Raw genomic sequence first — 27,412 nt, forward strand, 5'->3', positions numbered from 1 at the left:
GCAGGATTATAGCCTTACCTCAGTGAGGAAGGCAAAACAACGAGTTCTGAGACAAACAAATTTTCACTTTTTGTTTAATTTAGTCGAACCGAAAAGCAAAAGAAATTTAAAAAATATATATCTACGCGATTCGTATAGATTTTTTTTCTCATTTCCTTCCGGAACGAAGAAACGGCCTAAATTAAATCACACAATATAAAGGCTGAAAAGTTTTCAATTGTATCGCACTGGAATGAGAAAAATGATAATGAGTCAACACCATGTCATAATGTTACGAATCTCAGGAAGAAACATTTCTCGCCTAGACCCACGTCGGTCCAAAGGTCTACAGCAGGTGGATTGCTTACGGGAGGGGCGCGGCCCAGCAGAACAATTCGAAGGTGTTTAACCTGCTCCCGGATACATTCTGGGACGTAGCCGTGTTCGTCGCAAAAGATTGAGTGCTTGTCGAGGAGCACTCTCTTAACTTCAGGAGAGTGATCTCGTCTAGTTGAGGTAGCTTTGGAAGTCGCAAAAACAGATCTAAACACCATCACCAATTGGCGAGCCAAATCGGCTGTCTGGCTTCTCAACAACTTTGTTCCAGAAGCTTAGAGGGGGCTTGTGCCTTCTCGTTCTGAAAGGAACTGACCATGTCTGGACGGTCTGGAAGGTTGGCTGGCTGGCGGGAGTTTGGTGACGTAAGGTTCATGGTCGCGAATTAAAATAATTGCTGCTTCATGATCGATTTTACCAAATCGCTTTTCCGAGCAGCTCAGCCAGTTTAATCCCGATCGATGACGTCAAACGAGCATAATTATCCACACCTCCAGAGCAGCATATGTTTGGGTTTTGCGCAAATCGGTCTTCTTATTACGGCTAGACAAGCTCGCCGTTCTAAACAGATTGGGATCTTGGTATTATTGTAGCGACGGAAACGATTTAATCCTTAGACGTGGATGATCTGAAGTTTTCTGAACCCGTAATTGCTCTAAATCGGTTTACTTTTTTTGTTGTTGTATTATAAAATGTAAAACATATTAGAACATTGACGTAGGGCCGTTTAGTGCTGTTTGGCGCAGTTTTTTACCTTTCTAAAGTAGATATCAATTTTTAGGGACATGACTATGATAAAAAAAATACAAAAAATATGTATGGTACAATTTGCCATTGGTACATCCTCATGGAAACAGTTTGTTACTACTCAAAAATTTTGCTTTAGAATTATCGTAAAAGTTGTAAAAAATACAAAAAAAAAGCACATAAAGAAATCCCAAATAATAATTATTTAACGTCATCAGGGGTGACAATGGGTCTGGGGGAGAGATTGGGTCATACAAAAATGCTGAAATTTGCACCCCTGATGACGGTACCAAAAGAGTTAAAATATCATCTTTTGTTACACCGACCAACAAAATTTCTGTTCAGGCTCAACTCGAGGGGAAGCTTGAAGTTTTGGGTCCCCAGAAACACGTGCACTTTGAATTTTTCAAAAATATTTAGACAGTGCCGTATGGCTTTTCTCCAAAGTTTTTAGGGAGAATTAGTGCTGTTCGCTACCCCCACATATTGCATGCATTTTTTGGATTGTATGCAACAGGACGAAACGCCCTAACCTGCTTCTTCATTGAAAATGTTCTCACTACATTTAGCTGACCATGCATAGTTGCTTCAAATTAAATGTTACGAAGTCCGCATTTTTTTCCAAAGCTTAACATCATCACGAAACCTTCACACCAGTGATAGGGTCCTAAACCGCCGCTCAAACCAAGTCCGTCCCATATGTAATTTTGTCAATATTGAGTTAAAGATGCAGTTTGGTTCGAAATCATGTAAACTACCAGAAAAACTTTAGTACTTTGTTCCACAAAACCGTAAAAAATCACTTTTTTGTGAAATTTTAACGCGTAACCTTAGGGGCGGGACAAATTTGTCTTGCGTTTTTCTCGGCTTGCTGTTTTTACATATGAGTAAGGCTACCAACTCTTGCTGAGCCAAAATCCGTATACTTTACCGATATGACACCATGGTATAACAAAAACTGTCAAGGAATTATTTAGATATGTTTGGAATTTGGGAATTAAAAATATTGTTGTCAAACGTTTAAAAGTTTACGAAATGTCAAGTTTGCTTTTACGAATAATATCGTTGTCAGTGTTTTCACGAAAACATTTCTAGAGTTTTTATTGGAAAGGTCCTAAAAATACAAGCACAACACAAGGTTTTCACAGGCCAAAATTTGATCTTTTATTTAATAAATATGTTTTGTAAGGAATTTGAAAAGAACAATCATTGACAATCAATTTTGAACTGAGGAAAACCCGGAAAATTATGCAAACGGAATCGACGTAACACCTAATAATGTGGCCCTCTTAAACCTTGCGGTTTCGTCAACGAATCCATAGGCATGTATCGTTCTTTTTGCGACAAGACTCCGCCTCTCGGGTCTCCTAAGTTTGAAGGTATGGCACGGCGAGAGGGCACCAAATACCTATATTTACACTTAGATTTTTTTTGCGCCTCGGGATTCGAACCGGCGACCTCTGGATTGTAAGTCCAGTGCGCGGTCCGATTATGCAAGTTATCCCTTTAAAATCAAACTGACAGTTAAATAAAAATATCTAATTAGAGAAAGCTTTGGCCCAATTAAAAAAGCAATGAAATTTTTAAAATGTTGTTAAAATTCCGTAAAAATCCGTATTATGCGAAAAATTCCGTACAAAAATTCCGGCCTGTTAAAAATCCGCGGAGAAGGTCGAAAATCCGTACGGTAAGAAAAAAATCCGTACAGTTGGTAGCCTTACGTATGAGCAATTCTCTGAGATTTCGGTCATTCGATTTTTTCTGTATTTTTTAATCCTGCTGAAACTTTTTTGGTGCTTTCGGTATGCCCAAAGAAGCCATTTTGCATCATTAGTTTGTCCATATAATTTTCCATACAAATTTGGCAGCCATCCATACAAAAATGACATGTGAAAATACAAAAATCTGTATCTTTTAAAGGAATTTTTTGATCGATTTGGTGTCTTCAGCAAAGTTGTAGGCATGGATATGGACTACACTGAAAAAAAATGATACACGGTAAAAAAATTTTTGGTGATTTTTTTATTTAACTTTTCGTCACTAAAACTTGATTTGCAAAAAAACACTATTTTTTTTTTTGTATGTTTTAGAGGACATCAAATGCCAACATTTCAGAAATTTCCAGAATGGGCAAAAAATCTTTGACCGAGTTATAATTTTTTGAATCAATACATTTTTTCCAAAAAATCGAAATATTGGTCGCAAATTTTTTTCAATTTCATTTTTTGAAGTAAAATGGAATCTGCAATCAAAAAGTACTTTAGTGAAATTTTGATAAAAGGCACCGTTTTCAAGTTATAGCCATTTTTATGTAACTTTTTTCAAAATAGTCGCAGTTATTGATTTTTTAAAAATAGTGCCCATGTTTGCCCACTCTTGAAAAAAATATTTTTGAAAAGCTGATAAAATTCTCTGTATCCCACCGGCAGTCGCATACGTGTACTTTGTACACACTTTGTAAGGGCACTTGTAAGAAAGGCGAAAACACGCGACTTCCCGAAGGATATTCTGCTTTCTCGGACTTTGTTGATACGACCCTTAGATGCTGAGATATTGCCATGCAAAGGTTAAAAAACAGGAAAATTGATGTTTTCTAAGTCTCACCCAAACAACCCACAATTCTCTAATGTCGATATCTCAGCAACTAATGGTCCGATTTACAATGTTAAAATATGAAACATTCGTGAAATTTTCCGATCTTTTCGCAAAAAATATTTTCAAAAATTTTAAATCAAGACTAACATATCAAAAGGGCGTAATATTGAATGTTTGGTTTTTTTTGAAATGTTAGCCTTGATTTAAAATTTTTGAAAATATTTTTTTCGAAAAGATCAGAAAATTTCACGAATGTTTCATATTTTAACATTGTAAATAGGACCATTAGTTGCTGAGATATCGACATTAGAGAATGGTGGGTTGTTTGGGTGAGACTAAGAAAACATCAATTGTCTTGTTTTTAAACCTTTGCATGGCAATATCTCAGCATCTAAGGGTCGTATCAACAAAGTCCGAAAAAACAGAATATAGAGAATTTTCTCAGCATTTCAAAAATATTTTTTTCAAGAGTGGGCAAACAAGGGCACTATTTTTAAAAAATCAATAACTGCGACTATTTTGAAAAAAGTTACATAAAAATGGCTTTAACTTGAAAACGGTGCCTTTTATCCAAATTTCACTAAAATACTTTTTGATTGCAAATTCAATTTTACATCAAAAAATGAAATCGAAAAATTTTGCGACCAATATTTCGATTTTTTGGAAAAAAAAATGTATTGATTCAAAAAATCATAACTCGGTCAAAGATTTTTTGCCCATTCTGGAAATTTCTGAAAAGTTGGCATTTGATGTCCTCTAAAACATACCAAAAAATAAAAAAAATTAAAAATAGTGTTTTTTTGCAAATCAAGTTTTAGTGACGAAAAGTTAAATAAAAAATCACCAAAATTTTTTTTGCCGTGTATAATTTTTTTTCAGTGTAGTCCATATCCATACCTACAACTTTGCCGAAGACACCAAATCGATCAAAAAATTCCTTCAAAAGATACGGATTATTGAATTTTGACATATCATTTTTGTATGGACAGCTGCCAAATTTGTATGGAAAATTATATGGACAAACTAATGATGCAAAATGGCTTCATTGGGCATACCGAAGGCACCAAAAAAGTTTCAGCCGGATTAAAAAATACAAAAATTTAATTTAAAGAAAAAATAACGATTCCGTAGAGAACTGCTCATATGGGACGGACTCGATTAGAGCGGCAGTAAAAGCCCTAGTAAATTTTTATGTACAATGGTCAAAAACACGAATCAGTACCATTTATGATAACATTTTTTTTTTTCATTTTAGTGCAAAAAATAAATTAGAAAGAAGACATTTTACGATAAATTAACTATGGTCCCCCTTGGTACGAGCTGTCAAGCAGGTTGCTTTTTTAAAAATTATTTAAAAAATAATTTTAAATCCATTGCAATCGTATCACGTTGTGAACAATAATATCAGCTATTTATGTTTAGTTGTAGGAACGAACTACAGTTTTCATTTGATCTATAGGTGTGTTTACTGTTCACTGTTCACACACACTGTTCAGCGATTCTTTTAAACCCTCTAATGCCCATGGTTTCTCCAGAGCACCACTCATTTTCAACTTCAAAATTGACGATAAGGTAATTTATCGGGCTGATTCAACCTGCACTGCGTTATGTAGAATGTTATCTGTCAGCCATTATAATTTCAACCATTTTGGCCAATTCAGTAATTAGTTATAAGAAAAAACGTACAAAATCTTGATTATGCTCTAGGAGGGAAGGGGTTAAATCTCTTGGTATTTGCCTTAAAATCTCAACTCAAATCACTTTTCTTTTGCAACATGGTTAGCTTTTTGGATCAGTCGTTTTACGGAGTAGATTTTTGTAAAAATGTTTTTTTTCCGCAAAAACGCAATCTTTGGACCACCCTAATCGCCAAACAAATGCAAAATCTGTGCCTCATCGGAGCACTTTTGATTTAGATCCGTGGAGGTGGAATCGCTGTTTAGGAACCATCCATAGACCACCTGGCACAGTGGCCTGAGAAGCAAATTGAGCGGGAAAAAGATTTCTAAATTTTGTGCCTTTGGTGGTGTCAAAAAACAATTGTTCAGTATGAAATTCTACGAATTTCATTCATTCCCGGATCGTCGCGAAGGTTACATCGTGGATTGTCATTTAATTGATTGTAGTTAATAAAGTGATTTTTTAAAACATAAACCGCGTCGCGGTTCCCGTAATTGGCAAATTACGGGAACCGCGACGCGGGTTAGGTTTTAAAAAATCACTTTATTAACTACAATCAATTAACATTCCAATTCCCAAGGCTCCAAAAAAGTTGGAACCTTTGTTGGAACGGTGACTTCAACTCGCTGGTTCTCGGGCATATCTCAACCAATCAAAACGATTCTTTTTTCCAGTGATTTGTTAGGATGTCTAGATGGTCTTAGATTATTGCAGAACTCAATTTGATCAAATCTGTAATTTTTGCGATCAAAAACATCGTTACAACTTTTTTTTCGCGTGTAAAAAAAATTTGCCAGAAAATCCGCGGAGAATGTTTTCGGTCACTTAAATTAGGATCAAAATTTTAGGATCATCTGGACATTCTTACAAATCCCTGCTAACAAGAATCGTCCCAATTGGTTGAGTTATGCCCGAGAACCAGCGAGTTGAAGTTACCGTTCCAACTTTTTTTGGAGGCTTGGGCGTCCGTATAAGTTGGACATGCGTTGGGCGTACCAGTGTTAAATGATAATCCACAATGTAACCTTCGCGACGATCAGGGAATGAAAGAGGCAGCAGATTTGCTATCTCGTTCTAGCAAAAGTTTTTTGACAGGCGACTTCTAGCTGAACGCCCGATATGTCAGCCAACATATTTCGCAGGACTGTGAATATAATTCAGCAGCCCAAAAATGACGAATTCTCGTCACAGTGCCCTGATGCAAATAATGATCGAGATCGAGCTGTCACAGCCCTGCGAAATATTTTGGTCACTAAAAAAACAGCTAGATGTCACATGACAACAATGTTTTGCTAGAAAGAGATAGCAAATTTGGTTTTATCCCTTATCCCCGAATCCCACTTTCCTGAATCCCATATCCCCGAAAATTCCACTTCCTCGAAAATCATTTCCCCGAAAGTGCCACTTCCCCGAAAATCATTTTCCCGAAAATTCCACGTCCCCGAAAATCATTTTCCCGAAAATTTCACATCCCCGAAAATCATTTTCCCGAAAATTCCATATCCCCGAATGTCATTTACCCGAACAGTCGTTTTCCCGAATTAACATATACCCGAATGGTAACTTCCCCAAAAATTAAATTGTTCCTGATGATAACCTAGATATAAAAATTTAATAAACCTTAATATTAAATTCTCCTACGTGTGTTTTTAAATATGAAAAAAAAAACAAATAACCGTAGAAGGCAATTTATAAACCACGCGGACACTTAAAGAGTGCGGGGTATCCATCCACGTTCCATAATTTTTTTTTGTATGGGCAATTATCAGCAAAGGACAGTTTTCAAAAACGGTATCCACGTGGTAATGATTCTGGACTGTATTTTGATTTTCAACTAAATGTAGTTTTTGCGAAATGATCAATGTATCAAATCGACGCTGTCTTGCTATCTTGTCGTATGTCGTTTTTTGACGTTCCGAGCAAACCACTTTTTAATGTTTGACCTTGAATACACGAAAAATAGGGCACGCAATGAAAACAATAACAAACACGATTTGTTTGGTTGACCAATCTGTGCTTTGTCCTGAACTTTGGTTAAATTTGGTTGCCGAGGTCCCGAGTTATATTCAGGGACCATCCATAAACCACGTGGACACTTTTGGGGTGGGGGGCGTATGGTCCACGCTCCATACGAATTTTTTTCTGCATGGACAATTGTCCATGAGGGGGGAGGGGGGGAGTGGTTGGGATTTCCAAAAAAGTGTTCACGTGGTTTGTGGATAGTCCCTTACAAATGTTTACGGTAGTCGAGCTCTTACTTGTGTCAAACTCATTCTGACCTGAAATCCCTTTGGCCAGTTGTCGCACTTACATCTATTTTCCGGGTGTGTCAAGTCGGTTTTTATTGAATATCTCAGGACTGAAATCGAATTTAGGGTTTCTGTGTAGGTCAAAACATGAGGGCATTGTGAGCTGCAGAAAATGGCGTTCTTAACTCAATTTGGCTCAAATTCGACGTACGACAAGCGAGCACGACAGCAACGAATTGTGAAAATTAGGCAACTGTATTAAGCGGCACGCTGCCATTTAGATTAGTTCATCATAAATATGTACTCCGTTCAAGATGTTCTCATTCTCTACATCATTTGTCATAGTCGGAGTTTTTGTTGGATTCGATGGAGTCAGTTCTTTTTGAAAGGCAGTTGGAGTGACTAAATCTCAGAATCCGGAGTTCAAATTCTTTAACTCAGCAAACTTGGAAAATATCCAAAATTTAAGTGAAGCTGGAATAAAATGCTTGAAAAAAAACTCGGAATTTTTTGAACGTTTAATTGTGAATAATACTTCATCGATCGCAACTTCCCCGAACCCGGTCAGGCGGGTATGCCCGTTGCCCAGAACCGCGCGCGCGGTTCTGGGCAACGGGCATACCCGCCTGACCGGGTTTGGGGAAGTGGCGTTCGGGGAAATGGCCGTTCGGGGATATGGTCACTCGTGAAAATGATTTTCAGGGATGTGGAAAATTAGGGGAAGTGGCCATTCGGGAAAATGGTTTTTAGGGGAAGTCGCCATTCGGGGATGTGGCCATTCGGGGAAATGGATTGTTCGGGGAAATGATTTTCGGGTAAATGACATTTCGGGAAAGTGTCTTTTCGGAGATGTGACATTAGGGGAAATGTCTTTTCGGGAATGTGGGTTTCGGGGAAATGTCATAGATTCAGAAAGAAAGAGTGAATGACACCATCTACAACCATAAGGAGTGAATATCTAGCAAAAAAGGATTATGTGATATGCGAAATAAAAACACGGGTCACGTTCACATTTACATAGAAGGGGTTTTGTAGTTTTATGTTTTAATATAGCCTACAACTTGATTCTTTTGTTCCATTTTCACTGCCATTACCTGTTTGTTTGTACAACAGAAAGTTTAGATATATTTTGGTATTTCATAATGATAATTATAATGTTTGGGTTGATCGACATCGTTATTTGTTTTTATTTTTGTTTCTTCACTTTACCAACGATTAAGGTTCACCACAATCTTACGTTATAAAGTTTTTCGATTACACTCAAACCCCGATGGTTTGACACCAACTGTTGTCAAACGAACGGGGTCACGTTTTAGTTTGACACCCCTTTTACACGGAGTTCACACACACTACTAAACGTTTGTTTTGATAGTGTTCGTGAGCGCCGTGTAGTTTGACTTTGACCAACCAACGGGGTACAAACTAAAAAGTGTCAAACGAAAAAGTGACCAACCACCGGGGGTTGAGTGTTGTTCATTTACCCGCGAAAGAAAGAAAATAAAAACCAACGTGCGTAAGAAGGTCTTTCAGGGGATTTGTCGGAAGGTAGCTAGGGGCAAATTTGACGTTGCAGTTTGAAACAACTTTTGGTTTCGATTTTCGAAGCAACGATCGGTTAGATTTTGATTGTATCAGGTTTGCTTGTTGAAAATTTTAGAGTCTTTAATGTAATAAATCGTAAATAAAGAAAAATATAACTATTTTAACTACTAAACAAAGAAAATTAAACACTGGACTACATTCTACTTTAAAAACAAACATAATATCTACACAAAATTAAACGATTCTTGATAACATGAACTGATGTAACTGCTGGCGCTGAATATGAGCTATTTTCGGAAAGCTTCGAGCACTTAACAAGATGAATTTCAACACATAGTTCAATTAAAATAATGGTAACAACGCAAATAACATTTGATTTCATTACTGCTTCGAATTCAGCAAACAACAAGATAGTTTAAACCAAATTTACAACCAACGTAAACCAATTTTACTTGCTTGATTCTGAAATCATTTCGATTTTGATTGCACTTTAGGAAATATTAGGTATAAATGAATTCAATGCTGGAGTTACTGGACACGATGATTCCGGGAAATCTGTAAACTGGGATCAAAATTGCTGTTCAATTCTACAGGCGCGCGTCGTCGTTGTATCGAGTATTAAGAATAACACTACCGTAAACTGGGGTCAATCGGGACACATGGGGCGAATTGGGACAGCAGTTTTAACCATGTCGGAGCACAATATTTTTATTTTTCTGGTTGGTTTCGGTTAGAACAGACTCAGGCCAACAAAATGTGTACATCCTTTTCCAAATTTAAAAGCTTTAAGTGCTCTAGAAACTGCTGTCCCTATTCAGACTGTAGTCCCGATTCACCCCAGATTACGGTACAGAAGATGGGGTCGCAAACGCATTTCTGGAATGTAGAGGCACAGCAAATCCTACTTATCTTCCCACATTTTTTTTCTCTCTCTCCATCGTACAGCGTGGAACACTGTTCATGTCGGGTTTCGTTACGTACGTATTCTCTAACACTAACGGAATATCAGAAATCAAGCTTGCTGACTTAAGCTGGTATTGTTTTCGTTACATTTTCTCGCCAATGATATTAGTCTAAAGGGTGATAACAAGAAGACGACTGGGAAGGAAGGGAGGCTTCCAAACTGGAGCTACCAGTTAGGTCATATCATCGTATATGAAGGATTGGGCATAGAATCTTACACTTTAGATAGCAACGACGTTGTAAACATTTCCAGTTATATATAGAGAATGATTCATCGGCAACGTACATCAATCGTATGATTTCAACAGTTTTGTAATTTAATCCTACACATTGATCTATATTTTTTCGCTACATGATGTTTATATAACTGCATTTCATATATAAATATTTGCTTTTGCACACACAGATTTGCCACGGTACCATGAAATCGTCTCGTCCACGGTTGTTTAAAAAAGTTACAAATTCTACTCACCACATTCGAAAACATTTCCCCGCATTCTGACCCTTGCTTGTTGGTACGCCTCGTAACAATTCATGCTGTGGCCAGAACGCGCCCACGATAGCTAGAAAAGATCCCGAAAATAGTTCAAAATCCCTTTTCCAATTTCATTCTTACACGCAGGGCTGCTATATATTATTCTCAATCTGTTCAGCCCAGTTGCTGTGCATGTGTGTGTTGTATGTTTGTGTGTGTGAATATTCAAATGTTTGTAAATATTGCAAGTTCAGTACGGAATTTTCATCAATTAAAAATACTTTCTCCAACGGCGTCGTTGGCCAGCGTCAGCGGCTTAGTTCAAATTGATGATGTTGCGTTCCTCGAGGTTGTCCTTAAGCTGGTTGAACAACTGCAGCTGCTGTTCGGGCTTCAGACTGTAAACCTGTAAAAAAAAGTTGAATTTAATGCTTAAACTTGAAACACTACTGCATTGCATCTCAGATATTGAGGAATCAGCTGGAGTAAGGCAATAAAACAACAAATAACTACTAGGTACTTACCATATTAAGAAGCTTCTGCGGTGAAGCAACACGTATGAAGCTGGAAATGTACACGTTCACGAATGTCGCCATCAGGAACTGACAGTCGAAACGATCCATAATTCCACCGTGTCCGGGAATCATGTCACCAAAGTCCTAGAAAAAAGGAAAATAAAGTTAAATTCGACCTAACCTTCACCTTCACCAACAACCAACCTTAATCTTGAATGCTCGCTTGAACCCAGACGCGAAGAATCCTCCGAACGGTCCAATCACCGAGCTGAAGATGCTCAGCGACAGCGAGTGCAGCATGAACGGGTACATCGTGATCGTGGTCGACCCAATGCTGTACTCCTGCGGCCGGAACAAATAGCTCGGTTCGCACTCGATGGTCATCCGGCCGGCGCTCTCCGAGTACTCGATCGGACACACAAAGTACTGGAACTGGCACAGCCAGTAGGAAAACAGCAAGCCAAACACCACAGTGGCAAATCCACCCCCGATGAAGCCCTCCCAGGTCTTCTTGGGGCTCAGCTTGATCAGCGGCGTCCGGCCAAAGAAGAACCCAAACATGTACGCCATCACGTCATTGCACACAATCATCGAAACCGGCACGATAAACCAAATCAGCCCCTCGAAAATGTTCTGAATGATGAAGTAGCTCTGGGTGACCACAATCAGCAGCGCCACGTGGGTCCACGCAAACAGGCTGAACTGCTTCATGTAGTAGCGCTTCACGAGCGACAGCACGAACCAAACGAACCCGATGATGTACAAACAGAACGACAGGAACCGATGGTACTTGACTAGAAACCGGAGCGAATCCTGCGACAAATAAAAACATCCATAAATACCCACTACCACCTAACTAACCAGATTGCGAGACTCACCACGCGGTTAACGGCCACGCCAAAGTAATCGACCAGATTCTCGCCGTAGAAGAAGTAGTTGGACGAAACAAGGAAGTACCACGACAGGCTGCGGAACCAGGGCAGGCCGTGAATCCGGTACACCGAGTAGCCGATGGAGATGATTTCCTCGAAGCATTTCACCTGCACGGCGAGGGCCTACATAGAAGAAGAAAAAAAAATGGGAAGAAGAGTTGAGAAAATGGGCGATAATGGGTGGCCTTATTTAGTTTGCTCTCGCTCAAACGAGACAACGACCGGGCGACGAAAGAATGGAGGTAATTCTGGCTCCCACAAAAATGTCGATTATCGTTGCAATTACGATGCGAAAGTGTTAGAGAACAACTTTCCTTTTCAACGATGTTTATGTTGCGTAATAATGGCACAACAAATTCGGCAGTGAAATCACTTTCCTCAGTTTTCTGTTCTGCTTTTCATTCATCTATTCAATGCAATAAAGTAAAACAATTTAGAATAAATTTTATACAAACTGAAGTTTCGATAAGTATATAAAAAGTTATGCATAAAAATATGTTTCGTCATATATCCGGATGTTACATAAATGGTCAGATATTGATTCAAATACCATAATGTTACACATCGTTGGATAAGTAATTGAATGTCCGGATTCATCATCCAATCCATCTATGTTTAGTTTATTAAAAAACCTTTCCAACGTGTCCAAAACATAAAGATGTGGCAACCCTGTCTCAGGTAATAAACCAGTGTAAGTAATATCTGTGTACTTTTTATTCCGGTATTAAAATAATTCAAATGAATATATGTCCAAACCCATCATATCTACCATAGTTGGTAAAGAGTGATGAAGACACCAACCACAAAGGTGCACGCAGAAAAATAAGGCATATTTGAATCAACAAAACGTTTTGTTGATTCGAAAATCATGATTTTTGTTGAATCAACGCTAAATGTCAAAGCAGCTTTTTCAAAACAACAAAAAACTTTTGTGGAATTGAGAAAATCCAGCTTTGTTTCAACGCAACGTTGATTATATTCAACAAAAATTTTGTTGATTCAAATCTCGTACAGGCTGATTCTACAAAACATTTTTCTGCGTGTGGTTTAACTTAGTTCTTTATTTGAAATCCGATTTTGCACTGCAAATTGAATTTGAAAAATGATGATTTTTCAAAAAAAGATGACAACTCAGATTCGACTAGAACTAAAAATCTCACTTAGTTATATAAGTTATAGTTTTTTTAGCACAGACTGGAGACTCAAACGTATTATCCTTGTGAGATTATCTACTGACCAAAAAGTTAGTTTGGGACCATCTGTAAACCACGTGGAAACTTTTTTCGAAATAATAAGAGCGAGTCCACGAGCAAAGCATAACCATCTCGCATCGACCTCACCAATCTGCCTGAAAATTTCAGGGGTTGTTTGTACATATAAAACTTGCATCTGGCCAAAAAATTAGCACTTTAGGTCAACAGGAAGTGGGGCAAATCGGGATACAAAGTTTTAAGGTTCAAAAACGTCAAAAATCTTTAAAAGGCTATAACTTAGGCAAAATTCAATTTGATTTCCAACTTCAAAATTCTGAAATGGCTTGAAAAATGCAACAAAATGCAGGTTAGAGCATCCCAATTGATTAAACATAAAGGAAGTTATGGGCATTTTAGTGAAAAGATATCACTATTTTCAAACTCAAATAAAAAAAATGGTCCATCTAGTTATCAACCAAATTTCCTTTAAAAATTGCTGTCGAGTTTTGCTCTGTCATCTTTTTTCCAAGATATGGCCATTTAAAAACAGAGGTTTTTTGAAAAAATTACGAAAATAGCAAAACCTTAGGGCGATCCCAGACGGTCCCGGTAGCATTTTTCGAGACGAGATTTGTCTGATCACGCCTTCCGTCGGACGGGAAGTAAATGTTGGCCCCGGACTAACCTAAAGGTTAGGTCGTTAGCTCAGTCCAGGTGTAGGAGTCGTCTCCCTGGGTCCTGCCTCGGTAGAGTCGCTGATAGGCAGTAATAATCCAAAGGTCGTCAGTTCGAATCCCGGGGTGGATGGAAGCTTAGGTGTAAAAAGAGGTTTGCAATTGGCTCAACAATCAAGCCTTCGGACACTTAGTTTCGAGTAGGAATCTCGCAATCGAGAATGCCAAGGCAATGCTGTAGAGCGAATAATTTGATTTTTGTGTAAAGTTGAGGCGAAAAATTCCCAAAAAATCAAAAGATTTTTTTACTCACATCAACATGCTAAAAATCTGGGTGGTGAATGCCAGATTTTCAAGATTTTCGGGCACATCACAAAAACGCAAATGGGTTTAACTTGATGGCAAAATAATATTTTACAAATCAGTTTTTGGCAAAAGAAGCAAAACATTGTTATCTTTTTCGTGAGTAATTCAATTAATTGAAAATCATCGAATAACATGGCAAAACAATACGTTTGAGCATTGAGCCTGTGCTCGAAAATCTTCAAGTGTGGCATCCCTGATGAATAGAGAGAATGCGTAACGTGATTTTCGAATGATCCCACTTTGTTTACATCTACAAAGAAAGAGGCTGTTCTAGCACATTCATGACTTTTTTCTTACTGTTAAATGATCTGTTTTATAATCATTAGTATGTGTTTTATTTTGTCTAGTTTTTTACTTTTTTTGCTGGAAAATGTTCGTGTTTCGATCGTTTTGAAGAGACTTTTGCTTTTTTACGTGACGAAGAAATGCGGCGATATTGTCATTCAATTCCTTGGCTGATTTTTAAATTCTGCAGCTCTTCCTGGTCCATCGAAAAATCATCGCTAATTCTAGCGAAGCTGATCGAACAAATAGAGACGATTTTCACTAAACCATGTTTTCAAACGGAATCAAACATTAAAGACAGCTTCTGGATGGATACAACGACCTCATCAACTCCATAAACAACTTCCATTCATAATTATAAAAATCACGATCTCGCCTTCAACTTTCTTAAGATTTTGTGACTTCAACTCCAGGGTTAGGAGCCACACATTTTTCATTCTCGAATCAAAAAAAAAACAATGTTTAATGATCGATAACAATACTCTTGGCGAACAGTAAATTGCTTCCACTTTGACTGTTCAAAATTGAGGCCGTTTTGCGAACCACTATTCAGCACCCAGCTAAAAATGATTCAAAACGCAACGGAATGCATTTTAAATTGATTTCAGTTGATTGCACTTAATTTTGAATATTTTAACTCTTTTGAAAAAAAAAAACAATATTTTTTGCCCCCTGATAATGTGGGTGATGAATAGACAGAATGCGTAACGTGATTTTCGAATGATCCCACTTTGTTTACATCTACAATGTTCAAGCAGCATGACTTTTTTCTTACTGGTAAATGAGCTGTTTTATAATCAGTAGTATGTGTTTTATTTTGTCTAGTTTTTGACATTTTTTGCTGGAAAATTGTCGCGTTTCGATCGGTTAGAAGAGATTTTTCTTTTCTACGGGTGACGAAGAACTGCGGCGAGAGTGTAATTTTTCGAAGTCACAGATAAATTCCCTGGCAAATTTTGGAATCCTGCAGCACTTCCTGATCCAGCGAAAAAACATCGCTAATTCTAGCGAAGCTGATCCAACAAACAGAAAGGATTTTCACTAAACCAGGTTTTCAAACGGAATCAAACAATAACAACAGCGGATACAACCGCATCGACTCGATAAACAACTTCCATTCATAATTTTTTTTTTTTTTTTTTTTTTTTTTGGGAGGGTGGTCCAGCCGCACATCGTTGATGTTGAAACCTCTAAACTGGGCCCTCATCCTGTCACGTCCGTCAGTAGTCTTGTCGTACATTACAACTAGAATCAGATCTGCCAATGAATTAGTACACTTCGACCAAATAAACACTGACGCTGTATGGATCTGACTCTAGAATAAATGCACAGTGGTGTGTTATTCATAAGTCCAACTTATTCAATTATTCATTTAAGTCCAAATATTCATTTGCTAACTACTTTGGATTGAAAATTTAAATTTTAATCTAAAATCCTCTAAACTTAATGTTCAAAACTAAACGTTCCTTTAACTGTTGTAGTACTACTTCTATCAAAAAACAATAAAAATTTGTGAACTGATATACAAATAGGATAGAAATCGCGATTTGAAAAAGAAATGACCATTTACGTCAAAAGATCCGTAGTTCCTCGATTCGCAACAATGGTCGATACAACCATTATCCGAAAACCGTTAGTTCAACAGATCAACGAATTTTGTCCGATATCATTACATTATTGATTGATCGAGACTCTATGGACAATTTGACATAAAAGAATGCCTAGTATTCTACATCAATCAAAGTTTATTGACAGCATTACTCTTACTTAACAATTGCAACTAAATTTAACATCAAATAGATTTGGAAAGGATCAAGATTTATTTTAAATGCTAATGCTAAGCAACAAATCAATTGTACTATCCTAAAGTCCCACCTAAATCCCACATTGTGATAGTGAAAAAGTCACAGAGGCAGCGGTGTCTTGTGCAATTGTGATATTTTCACTATCGGAGAACTACCTAGTTCACGAAGACAGCTTATCGGTCAACGCTTAAGCCCTGGGGCTGCGGCAAAGCGAGTTCTCGTAGCATGAAGTGGTGTCCATAGTGCTTATAAAAAAGAATGTATACCCAAATTTTAACTAATGCACTAGGATCAAATCATGCCCCTTGACTTTACAAGGCCCAGGGATAAACAACTTCCATTCATAATTATAAAAAAAAATACGATCTCTCCTTCAACTTTCTTAATTTTTTTTGACTTCAACCCCAGGTCCTCAAAAGCCACACATTTTTCATTCCTGCAAAAAAAAAAAACAGTTTTTAATGATCGATCACAATACTCTCTACTTTTGGCGAACCACTATTCAGCACCCAGCTGATACTGTCTAAAATTTGAAAAATGTTCATTAAATCATGGACATTTGTTTCACATAAGTTTGACGTCTGATTTTTTTTTTCATTGTCTTGTTTTTGACTGTTGAGTATAACTATGACCTCTAAACTGTCCATGTTTGTATAAATGTCCCAAATGAAAAACAGCAAGCTGTGAAAAAACTCCTTTAAAATTTGTCCCACACATAAGGCTACGTGTAAAGTTTTCGCGAAAAACCTGGATTTCCTCCTGATGTCTAGAACAAAATACACACGATTTCGAACCAAACTGCATCAATAACTCAAAAGCGATGAAAATGCATATGGGACATTTATGCGATCAGGGGCAGTAAACTACTCTAAAGTGAATATTTAACTCAAAGATGGCGGCCAAAATGGCGGTGATAAAATATTTTCAATTTAAATTTTCACAGAATTCGAATTTCATGAAAGAAAATAAAAAAATATGAAAAAAAGTTGTTCGTGATTCGATTATCCGAAGTCCCATACAAACCTTCGGATAATCGAGTCTGGACTGTAGACAAGGCAATTTGGGGACAGAATGGACAACCCCAATTCCTTCTGGAATGCGTTCATTGGACCATCCCCTACACACCTGTTTTTATTCCGAATGAATTCATGTTGTCCCCTGACCTGTAGGATCGATTGAACGAAAAGCTCAAAAATCCCATAGTAATTTCCATGTAAATTTCAACTCGCTGGGGACAGGCCAATTCTCAACCAAAAATGGGCTGATATTTGGCATGAGAGTCCCTATGGGTATCCTCTACAAGGGGAACCTCGGTTTGCCGTGATCTGAGAACTTTTTGTTTTGGTTGAACCACCCTAATTATTATTCTTTCAACTCGAACACACCAATTTAAAAAATGATTTAATTTTAGTAAACAATTTAGTTAATTTAGTAAACAAAGAGCTGCTTTTAAAATCAGATTGTCCGAACTGCTAGTACGAACACTTCTCAATATAAGCACAACATGTTTTGCTGTCTTCAACAAAATTTAATTGTATGTTATAAACAATTCTTCAGAACATAGTAAATCGCTTAAATGCTAATAGGTTTTGAGTTATGTATCACCAAAAAAGTGCCTTTTCGTTTTTTTTTTTCAATGTAGGGGAATATCTCGTGTAGACATCATCGACAAACTCTCATGAAAATTTTTCCTCTACAACTTTGCCCAAGACACCAAAACCCTAAGACGTCAACAAACAAAGTTAGATTTTGGTTGACACCCTGAAAGGTCGTCACTTTGTATGTCAATAAATTCAAAAGAGGAGCACAAGGTTTGACTGTTATTTTTTTTCTCGAATAAAGGGGTCCTGTATGTTGTGGGATTCCCTATATTTATAAGACCTTTTCAAATAAAATTCTAGAAATATTTCCCGTTATTTTTCATCAACTTCTTCCAAACCAATGCACAGTGTCAGGAATAACAAAATTAAGTGGAATGAATTGTTAATCCAGTTATTTGATGTCCTAGCCATGGTGTCTTCGGAAGTTATTGTATTTGGCCATGTATCTTAATCAAAATTAAATCTTTAATTTAAAAAATCACATTGGGGTAATTCTCCGCCAACTCACACAGCAGTTGCCCCGACCCCTCTTCGATTTGCGTGAAACTTTGTCCTAATTGGTAACATTTGTCCCTGATCACGAATCCGAGGTCCGTTTTTTGATATCTTGTGACGGAGGGGCGGTACGACCCCTTCCATTTTTGAACATGCGAAAAAAGAGGTGTTTTTCAATAATTTGCAGCCTGAAAAGGTGATGAAATAGAAATTTGGTGTCAAAGGGACTTTTATGTAAAATTAGACGCCCGATTTGATGGCGTACTTAGAACTCGGAAAAAACGTATTTTTCATCGAAAAAAACACTAAAAAAGTTTTAAAAATTCTCCCATTTTCCGTTACTCGACTGTAAAAAAAATTGGAACAAGTCATTCTATGGGAAATTTAATGTACTTTTCGAATCTATTTTGACCTAGAAGGGTCATTTTTTCATTTACAACAAAATTTTTCATTTTAAAATTTCATGTTTTTTCTAACTTTGCAGGGTTATTTTTTGAGTGTAACAATGTTCTACAAAGTTGTAGAGCAGACAATTACACATTTTTTTATATACAAGCATAAGGGGTTTGCTTATAAACGTCACGAGTTATCGCGATTTTACGAAAAAAAAGTTTTGAAAAAGTTGGTCGTCGTTGATCATGGCCGTTCATGGTCACCCGCGACAGACACGGACGACGAAACAAAGAGAAACGCAAAAAGTAACTTTTTCAAAACTTTTTTTTCGTAAAATCGCGATAACTCGTGATGTTTATAAGCAAACCCTTCATGTTTATATATCAAAAATTTTATAATTGTCTGCTCTACAACTTTGTAGAACACTCTAAAAAAAAACTGCAAAGTTAGAAAAAACACGAAATTTTAAAATGAAAAATTTTGTTCTAAATGAAAAAATGACTCTTCTAGTTCAATGTAAATTCGAAAAGTACATTAAATTTCCCATAAAATGACATGTTCCAAAAAATTTTACAGTCAAGTAACGGAAAATGGGAGAATTTTTAAAACTTTTATTAGTGTTTTTTCGATGAAAAATACGTTTTTTCCGAATTCTGAGTACGCCATCAAATCGGGCGTCTAATTTTACATAAAAGTCCCTTTGACACCAAATTTCAATCTCATCACCGTTTCAGGCTGCAAATTATTGAAAAACACCTCTTTTTTCGAATGTTCAAAAATGGAAGGGGTCGTACCGCCTTTCCGTCATGAGATATCAAAAAACGGACCTCGGATTCGTGATCAGGGACAAAAGTTACCCCTAAGGACAAAGTTTCACGCAAATCGAAGAGGGGTCGGGGCAACTTTTCCCGATTTCGTGTGAGTTGGTAGAGAATTACCCATTGATAATTTTAAAAATTAGAATTTGGTGTAGCTTCGCTAAGACCCGGTCAGTTTTGTCTTCGAACTTAAAAAAAAATTAAACCACAACGCGTCTCCTCGATCCACACGGTTGAAATATTTCCAACATTCTACCATGCCGCAGCTCTACAAATTCATTCATTCAGTCGACTTCACTCGCACAACCCTCCTCATTCAGCACCATCTGTTGAGCGTTTGAATGAATTCCTTATGAATGTGTGGTGTTGTGTTACGAGTGTAAAATTGATAAATCCATTTAAACACACAACCTTAAGGAAAACAACAAGACTGCATGCACCGCCGACTGCTGTGGGACTTTTACAACCGTAAACATCAAGAAGTGTTTCACCACTACCAACTCTTCGAGTTGAATGGTAATGGTGAGCTGATAGCTCATTCATCGCTCACACGCTACTACCGAACCAGCAGTACAAAACGAAAACATTCATCTACTTCCACATCGAGTCTCACTGTGGTAGCCTCTGTTTATTCGATTTACTTGCAGAGAGCCCCAAACACACATCAGCTACACAGAGCTATCGACGGCGGAGGAGGAGGAGTAGGAACAGCAACAACAACGCAAAACGAAACGCATTCCCGCAACAAGCCAACAAAACTCGAAAGTCATGTAAGAAGGTCTGCCAGCTACGAGCGGTTGGCGTTGAATCAGCTAGTCGAACTATCGCGTTTGCTTTCGCCCACCACCAGCCAAGTCAAGTCGTTCGTGTGTCTAATCTGTAATATACTCAAATTTGTTTAGTGCGCCAAGTCGTCGTCGTGTGAGTTCGACACAAAGAAAGTTGGTGTGCGGTTTCCTCGCAAATTGGCTTACAGAGTAGGAACGAACGGCTCAGCTGGACAACCTCTTCAAGGTTTCACCACAAGTACCTTGTACACTGTATTGCTGTTAGTACTACTTTTCATGTGTGTCACTCAATACTGATCTGCCTTTGCTTACAGATCCAATATATCACGTCGTCTCAGGGTGGTGTCGTTCCCCTTTGTTGTGAGTCAGAATCTCGGCCGCGAGCGGCGGTTCTTGGTGTTGGTCTACGACGACCACGTCCCGAGGGCGATAAGGAGCGAAGATGTCACTTCGGGCCATACAGAAGCGGGACAGGAACAAATTATCGTCGGCCCAGCAGAAGCAACAGCAGCAGCACCAGCAGCAACTATTTATCAACAAAAGTCGCAGCAGCAGCTTCGGGACGACACCCGTTGGCACGATCGGCATCAGTAGTGTTGGTGGTGGACAGCTGCATCGACAGTCGTCTAGCAGCAACAGCAAAAATGAAAAGTGGAGAAATTCAGCCAGCCAGGCCAGCCTATCATCTTCGACGTCGATTCCTTCTTCCTCAGTGCAGCCGTCGCTGACTCACGCGAAACGCTCTGTTTCCTATCCAAGCTTGCAGAAACGCAGCACCAGCAACGCCACATCGCTACGGTTCACCAAGTCCGAAAGTGATCTCCACGGGCAATCCGGGCGGACCGCGGCCGTCGCCTCCAACAACCAGCCGGACCTCGGCAGCAGCGCCAACAACCTGTACCTGGGGGCCAAATCCGAGGTGTGTCTCAAGACGCTGGCCGTGAAGAGTACCCACCAGCCGCCCGCACCGTTCCGGCGTCAATCCAGCAGCAGCGGCCAACGCGGCGGCGGCAACCGGATGTACGAAAGCAATCGCAGAACGTCGGACCTGGGCGGCGCCGATAAGCTGGCCGGGATCGGCATCAACAACAATGGCGTGGCCGTCCGCATCCCGATCATCGGGTACGAGGTCATGGAGGAGAGAGCGCGGTTTACGGTGAGTGTATTGCTTGCGTGCGCGTGTGTTGTCTCGTGATAACGAAACATTGATTGCGCGAGAAAATCGACGGGGATAGACGCGATAGACACGAAAGATCGCACTTTGCTGTTGTTGTTGTTTATCTGCCTGTGAGAGCCGGAGCGCGCGTGTGAGGCGAAAAGTGAATGTTGGCAAGAGCATCTTAATTGGGATTTTTTGCTTGTCTTTTTTTCAATTTTTGCACCTACCCATTTGGTTTTAATGACCAAAACATAAGGGTTACAGACACGAGAGGATATTATTGTGGAATGGTGTTATGAACCACTTCAAAGTACAGCAAGGCAGGATGTTTAGGATTTTGCTTTGGATCAGATTAGATTTAAATTTACTTTTGCTTTCACAATTATTAATAATATTTGCTTTGCCAATATTTATCATAAGACAACTCAAGCAAACAATGTAAATGGGGTAAAAACTTAGTGTAAACAAACAGTTCTATAGGCGTTTACTTGAGAAAAGAGCAAGATACACTGCCTATTTACATTGTTTTGCAAGTAACTTTTATAGTTATCTTACTTTTATTGAGTTTTATCCGCTGTTTACTATCTTTACCAGTATGGACATGGAAAAAGGATCCACCGCCAAATTAGCAGAGAGGCTTTGCTGATATCTTTGCTAATTTAGCCAATTTTCCGCTAAAACAAGCAACTGCACATAGTTCTGCTGGTTTGTTTTGCAGATTACTGTCAACAAGATCCGAAAGCGAAAAATCTAGCTAACTTTGCTGGAAGAAAGGAATAGTGGACTGAACTCACAATGTATTTTTTTGCGAAAAATTCATATATAAAGAAATATTTTTAGAAGAAAGTGATCACTCAAAAGAATTTAATTGTTTGCATAGTGTAAGCAAATCAAGAAAGTCAACAATTCCAACGCTTTTGGAGCTTTGGTGTCTTCAGAAGAGTTATGCAAATGGAAAGGGTCAACTTTTGGTTTGGTTGAAAATCAGGATGGTTCACTTTTAGGGTGATTTTAAAAATCTCACTTTTCAAGAATATTTTTGGGAATTTTTTCGTATTCTAGAAAGTTGTTGGGCTTGCCAATGCAAGCAACTTTGTCCAAGACACCAAAATTTTATCTTGTAATATACGCCTTTCACGACCAAATTTATAGAAAGCATCTGAGCAAACCTTCAAAAATCAGTTTTTTGAACGTGGCAATTCAGGATATTCAGGGCACTTTTAGAGCTCTAAAACACAAACTTTTTTTTTGACATGTCAATTTGGACTTAAGGGTCACAAGTTACAACCTTAAAGCTTTCTTTTGTAAGAAAGGCAAAAGATGCAAATTTAAAACTTAAATATCTCGTAAAGGCCATATGTTAAGCACCAGGTTGCATTTGAAAGAGGAGATCCAGCACTACAAACGCTGAAAAATCTCTGGATGTTTTTCTTTAAACTCGAAATATCTTCATTTGAAAAGTCTAATTTTCAAGGGAAACCCATATAGGACCACCCTAACGAAATTCGAAAATTGTCCAAATATATGTTTTTCCATGTAATTTTGCCCGCTGAATCTGCCCTCAGAATTGAGCCAAAGTACCGAAAATCGATTTTTGGTCATATTTTGGGTTTCAATGCAAAATTATCATTTAAACCACCCATGACCAAAAATCGATTTGTTGACAATTTGACTCAATTTAGGGTTAGGGTGGTTCCTAACCCTAAAAGTTGCCCCTTTCTATTTGCAACAACTCTTCTGAAGACACCATAGCTCCAAAACTTCACAATTATTCGGAAAATCAATTTTCCACTTTATTTTGCGAAATGGAACACTGTTAATTGTATAGGACAGCATCTTTATTGATCAAAATACAAGTTAGAATCAATTAATGACTTGGCTGCTTGCGTAAAAAACAAAATATGAAAAGATTTTTTATTTATTTTATAAGCACCGCAATTCATTCAATAAAATAATATTATGAATTTTTATGAGAAATGATGTTTTGTACCGAGTAAAATGAATCCATGCTCGACAACCATAAATTGCTTTAAAACTTGACCCTGTGACCAGTTTGGGTGCATGTGATATAGATTAGCATTGACACATGATATTGAGTTGAAAAAATACATTCAAATCTAGTAACTCTTCAAGAAGTCTTTGTCTTACTAAATTCAGCTTTTAAACAAAATAGTGAAGTGTTCAATTTGTCTTAAAATCAAACTGATCGTGTTTTTTGAACATGACACTTTTTTATGAAAGCACTACTAAATGTTTTCAAATATTTGGAGCGAGTTTTTGAAATATATTTGCATTTACTGAGCAACCTTCAAATCTTAACAATTTTACACGATGTAACATGATTTCAAATGACTTTATAGCACAATTAGTTAATTTTTTATTTTTTTTAATTTTAGTTTATTTTTTTCAAAAAACTATTAAACCAGTTGAACAAACTCTTCAAATTTTCATCCATTTTGGTCATGGTAAATAAAACGTAAAAATCTTGATTTTTCCCTTGGCAAGTAATGGTTAATACCTTTGTCTCAAATAATACAACACCAAATATTCATCAACAAGTTTTCCAAAAATGTAGATAATAGTTTATTTTCTTTCCATAATACAGTAATTTTTGTTGCCCAAAAAAATAGCAAACTATTCTACTTCAGACATTAACATTATCAAATCTAACCTTGACATGAAATTTTCAGAAGAGTTGACTAGTACAAAAAACTTAGTAACGTGTATCTATAAAATTAAATCTTCATTCATTTAATGTTTTTTCAATGAAGTTATGAAAATGAATGAAGTTCGGGAATTCCCGGGTCGGGAAATTAGACGCTCAGAATAAACTAAAATTTCAACAACAAAAAAGTCAGATTGTTTTGCTGAAAATTCAGTAACAATCTTTTGTCAGATTGACAAATCATTTGCTGAAGATTTAGCAATCGTTGCTGGTTTTTTAGCTATCACGAATTGATTTTCGTGACATTTTATGCCAAACGTAATAAAACTACTGGCTAGCATCAAGGCATCTGTTTATGTTTCTTACCTTTGTTGCTTATGACCTCTTTGAAATATTTTTAAATCAAATACAACACATTTTAAAGTTGATTTTCACTCAACAGCGTCCAAACAGTAAGTCATAAGTGTGATTTCAGTTTGACAGATTGAATGTTTATTGATTTTTCAGCAAAGATTTTGTTTTGTTGCCGAATTTAAGCAAAGTTATGATGACTTAATCGCATTCAGTTATTTATTTTGTAGAAATTGCAACCAAAAATTTAGTGTGTATAGATTTTAAATATTACACCTATCATCCAGCTCGAAATTTTCAAGTTTTGGTTTCAAAATTATGTATAACTTGGTGCAGTCATTCAACACTAAAATAAAGCTTATTTTTCTGAGCATAATCTCCAGGTTTGAAAAGGCTTGAAATAGGGTTCAAATTTAAAGTGAGGTTCGCGGCCTTTCTTTAAAGTAAGTTACTTCTTTAGTAGTTCGTTTTATGAGGAGTGTAGTTAATCCATAGCAAATGTAAACCAGACTTTTTTGCAGTGTTCCCACGAGCCTAAGCCATCGGCTAGGCTAGGTTCATTTTTCTGGTTCAGGTTCACACCACACGTCGGCAAGCATCGTCGGCTCAGGCTCACTTAGTGCCGTGAGCCATGGTTCATTTGGTTCAAACCAGGCGAGGCTAGCCAAAATGAACCATTGGCTTGAACCAGGCTTGAACCTGATCAAAGAGTGTTAGGCTAAACGGCAAGCTTTGTTACACCGTAGTATGTTCAAACCGTAACATTCGTTACACCGTAGTATGATTACACCATAACATTGTTACACCACAACATTCGTTACACCGTTACATTCGTTACACCGTAACATTCATTACACCGCAACATTCATTACATCGTAACGTTGTTACACCGTAACGTTGTTACACCGTAACGTTGTTACACCGTAACGTTGTTACACCGTAACGTTGTTACACCGTAACGTTGTTACACCGTAACGTTGTTACACCGTAACGTTGTTACACCGTAACGTTGTTACACCGTAACGGTGTAACGAATGTCACGGTGTAATGAATGTAACGGTGTAACGAATGTAACGGTGTAACGAATGTTGCGGTGTAACAATGTAACGGTGTAACAATGTAATGGTGTTACAATGTTACGGTGTAATCGTACAACGGTGTAACAATGTTACGGTGTAACAATGTTACGTTGTAACAATGTTACGTTGTAACAATGTTACGGTGTAACAATGTTACGGTGTAACAATGTTACGGTGTAACAATGTTACGGTGTAACAACGTTACGGTGTATTGAATGTTACGGTGTAATGAATGTGGCGGTGTAACAATGTTACGGTGTAACGAATGATGCGGTGTAACAATTTTACGGTGTAACGAATGTTATGGTGTAATGAATGTTACATTGTAACATTGCTACACCATAATATTTGTTTCACAGTGCATTATTCCTATGGTTTTCATTAGCCTGGTTAGCCTGGCTTAAGCCATGGTTCATGGTTCACTGAACCAGGATTGAACCACAAAGGGAGGCTTAAGCCGAACCGAGTTTATAGGTGAACCTAGCCTAACCGGTTCATTTGGGAACACTGCTTTTTTGAAATATTGTCGGTATTACAAAAGAAGTAAAGAAACATGAAGATTCACATACAATGTTTCCTTCTGTAAAATATTTGATATTTGTTAAAAACCATTAAAATACTCGTCAAATTGGCGTCTGTGCAATACGTAGCCCTTGAAGCGTCATAAAACGGTCCAAATCTTCCCCAAATAATATTTCCCATTTTCCACCTCCGCAGATCTTCAAGCTTCGCATCGAAAACGCCATCTCGCACACCTGCTGGCTGGTGCTCCGCCGCTACACCGACTTTGTGCGGCTCCAGAACCGCCTCCGGGTTCAGTTCCCGCACTGCATGCTGGTGCTGCCGCGCAAAAAGTGGTTCGGCGACAACTTCAGCAGCGGTTTCATCGACAACCGGATACAGGGCCTGCAGACGTTCATCAACACCATCCTGGAGGACGACGCCATGCGGACCACCCCGGCCGTGCGGGAGTTTTTCTGCCTGGACGAACCGCCGGCGTACTCCGAGAGCATGGAGGAATCTAGGGTGAGTAGGGGGGAGGGTTGGTCCAGAGACTTCAAGAAAATAACCTTGGCTTCCCGTTCCAGATAATATTCGAAGCTCAGGAAGAAACCATTTCCCATCTGAAGCAACAGCTCCAAACCAAAGACGAGCTCGTTGCGGCCCTCCAAGCCAAGCTGGCCAGCGAGATCAACCGAAACAAGGTGTTAACCAGCGTGATAAGGTGAGAATTGATACGACTTGTTAAGATGGCAAACAAATATATTCTCAATCTATCATTTGTAGAAACAGCTTCGATAACTGCTCCAAGTGCGCGAAACAACTGGACAATCATTTGAAAGATGCCGCTTACAAATAAGATTGTGCCCTATTGCCTCAGATGGCAGCGCAGAAATGGACGACAAGATCTGCACGTGCGTGGCATGAAACATTAGATTTGATATTCAGGATGTAATGGAATATTAAGTTATTAACACTTTCGTTGCGAAACTCGAAAATGCCTTAACACAGTTGCCTTAACCAACCTGTATAATGATACTTTCTATAAGAAATTGACTTTATTTGTTAGATTTACTGTCCGTTTGTGTATGAATAGGAAGAAATAATTATATGTTATAAAGATTTAATTACCGTTCGTTCTCAGATGAATAGAATATAATATACACTATTGTTAACACTGACAGTGATGTCTCTCTTTCTATTTGTTTATCAGCCCTTACCAGTAT

General features: G+C 38.0%; 2 protein-coding genes across 4 annotated transcripts in view; one reads left to right on the forward strand and one right to left on the reverse strand.

Annotated features, from left to right (window-relative positions):
- Positions 1 to 8,592: 8,592 nt before the first annotated feature.
- LOC120418651 (phosphatidate cytidylyltransferase, photoreceptor-specific) overlaps positions 8,593 to 27,412 on the reverse strand; it is a 38,395-nt gene continuing 19,575 nt past the window's right edge. Inside the window, exons 4-7 of the mRNA XM_039581094.2 lie at positions 11,960 to 12,136; positions 11,286 to 11,894; positions 11,091 to 11,225; positions 8,593 to 10,972 (exon numbers count right to left, since the gene is read on the reverse strand). Coding sequence (XP_039437028.1) covers positions 10,883 to 10,972; positions 11,091 to 11,225; positions 11,286 to 11,894; positions 11,960 to 12,136 — 1,011 coding nt within the window. The 3' untranslated portion in view covers positions 8,593 to 10,882. The remainder of the gene's footprint in view (positions 10,973 to 11,090; positions 11,226 to 11,285; positions 11,895 to 11,959; positions 12,137 to 27,412) is intronic.
- Positions 20,276 to 27,369, forward strand: LOC120418652 (uncharacterized). 3 transcript variants are annotated; one of them, XM_052710298.1, is made up of 5 exons: positions 20,276 to 20,413; positions 20,746 to 21,587; positions 26,403 to 26,711; positions 26,774 to 26,910; positions 26,973 to 27,369. In XM_052710298.1, exons 2-5 carry the CDS (start codon positions 20,874 to 20,876, stop codon positions 27,043 to 27,045), a joined length of 1,233 nt encoding a protein of 410 aa, XP_052566258.1. In that variant the 5' UTR covers positions 20,276 to 20,413; positions 20,746 to 20,873; the 3' UTR covers positions 27,046 to 27,369. The 3 variants fall into 3 exon arrangements, with proteins under 3 accessions (XP_052566258.1, XP_052566257.1, XP_039437030.1); XM_052710297.1 differs by having other exon boundaries at positions 20,301 to 20,691; XM_039581096.2 differs by having other exon boundaries at positions 20,301 to 20,676.

Source organism: Culex pipiens, chromosome 3, assembly GCF_016801865.2.
Source record: "Culex pipiens pallens isolate TS chromosome 3, TS_CPP_V2, whole genome shotgun sequence".
Classification (NCBI taxonomy): domain Eukaryota; kingdom Metazoa; phylum Arthropoda; class Insecta; order Diptera; family Culicidae; genus Culex; species Culex pipiens.

Coding starts and splice junctions, on each gene's coding strand:
- LOC120418652 (XM_052710298.1), top strand. CDS start 20,874: ATGTCACTTCGGGCCATACAGAAGCGGGACAGGAACAAATTATCGTCG. Junction 21,588..26,402: donor AGGAGAGAGCGCGGTTTACG/GTGAGTGTATTG, acceptor CCACCTCCGCAG/ATCTTCAAGCTTCGCATCGA. Junction 26,712..26,773: donor AGAGCATGGAGGAATCTAGG/GTGAGTAGGGGG, acceptor TTCCCGTTCCAG/ATAATATTCGAAGCTCAGGA.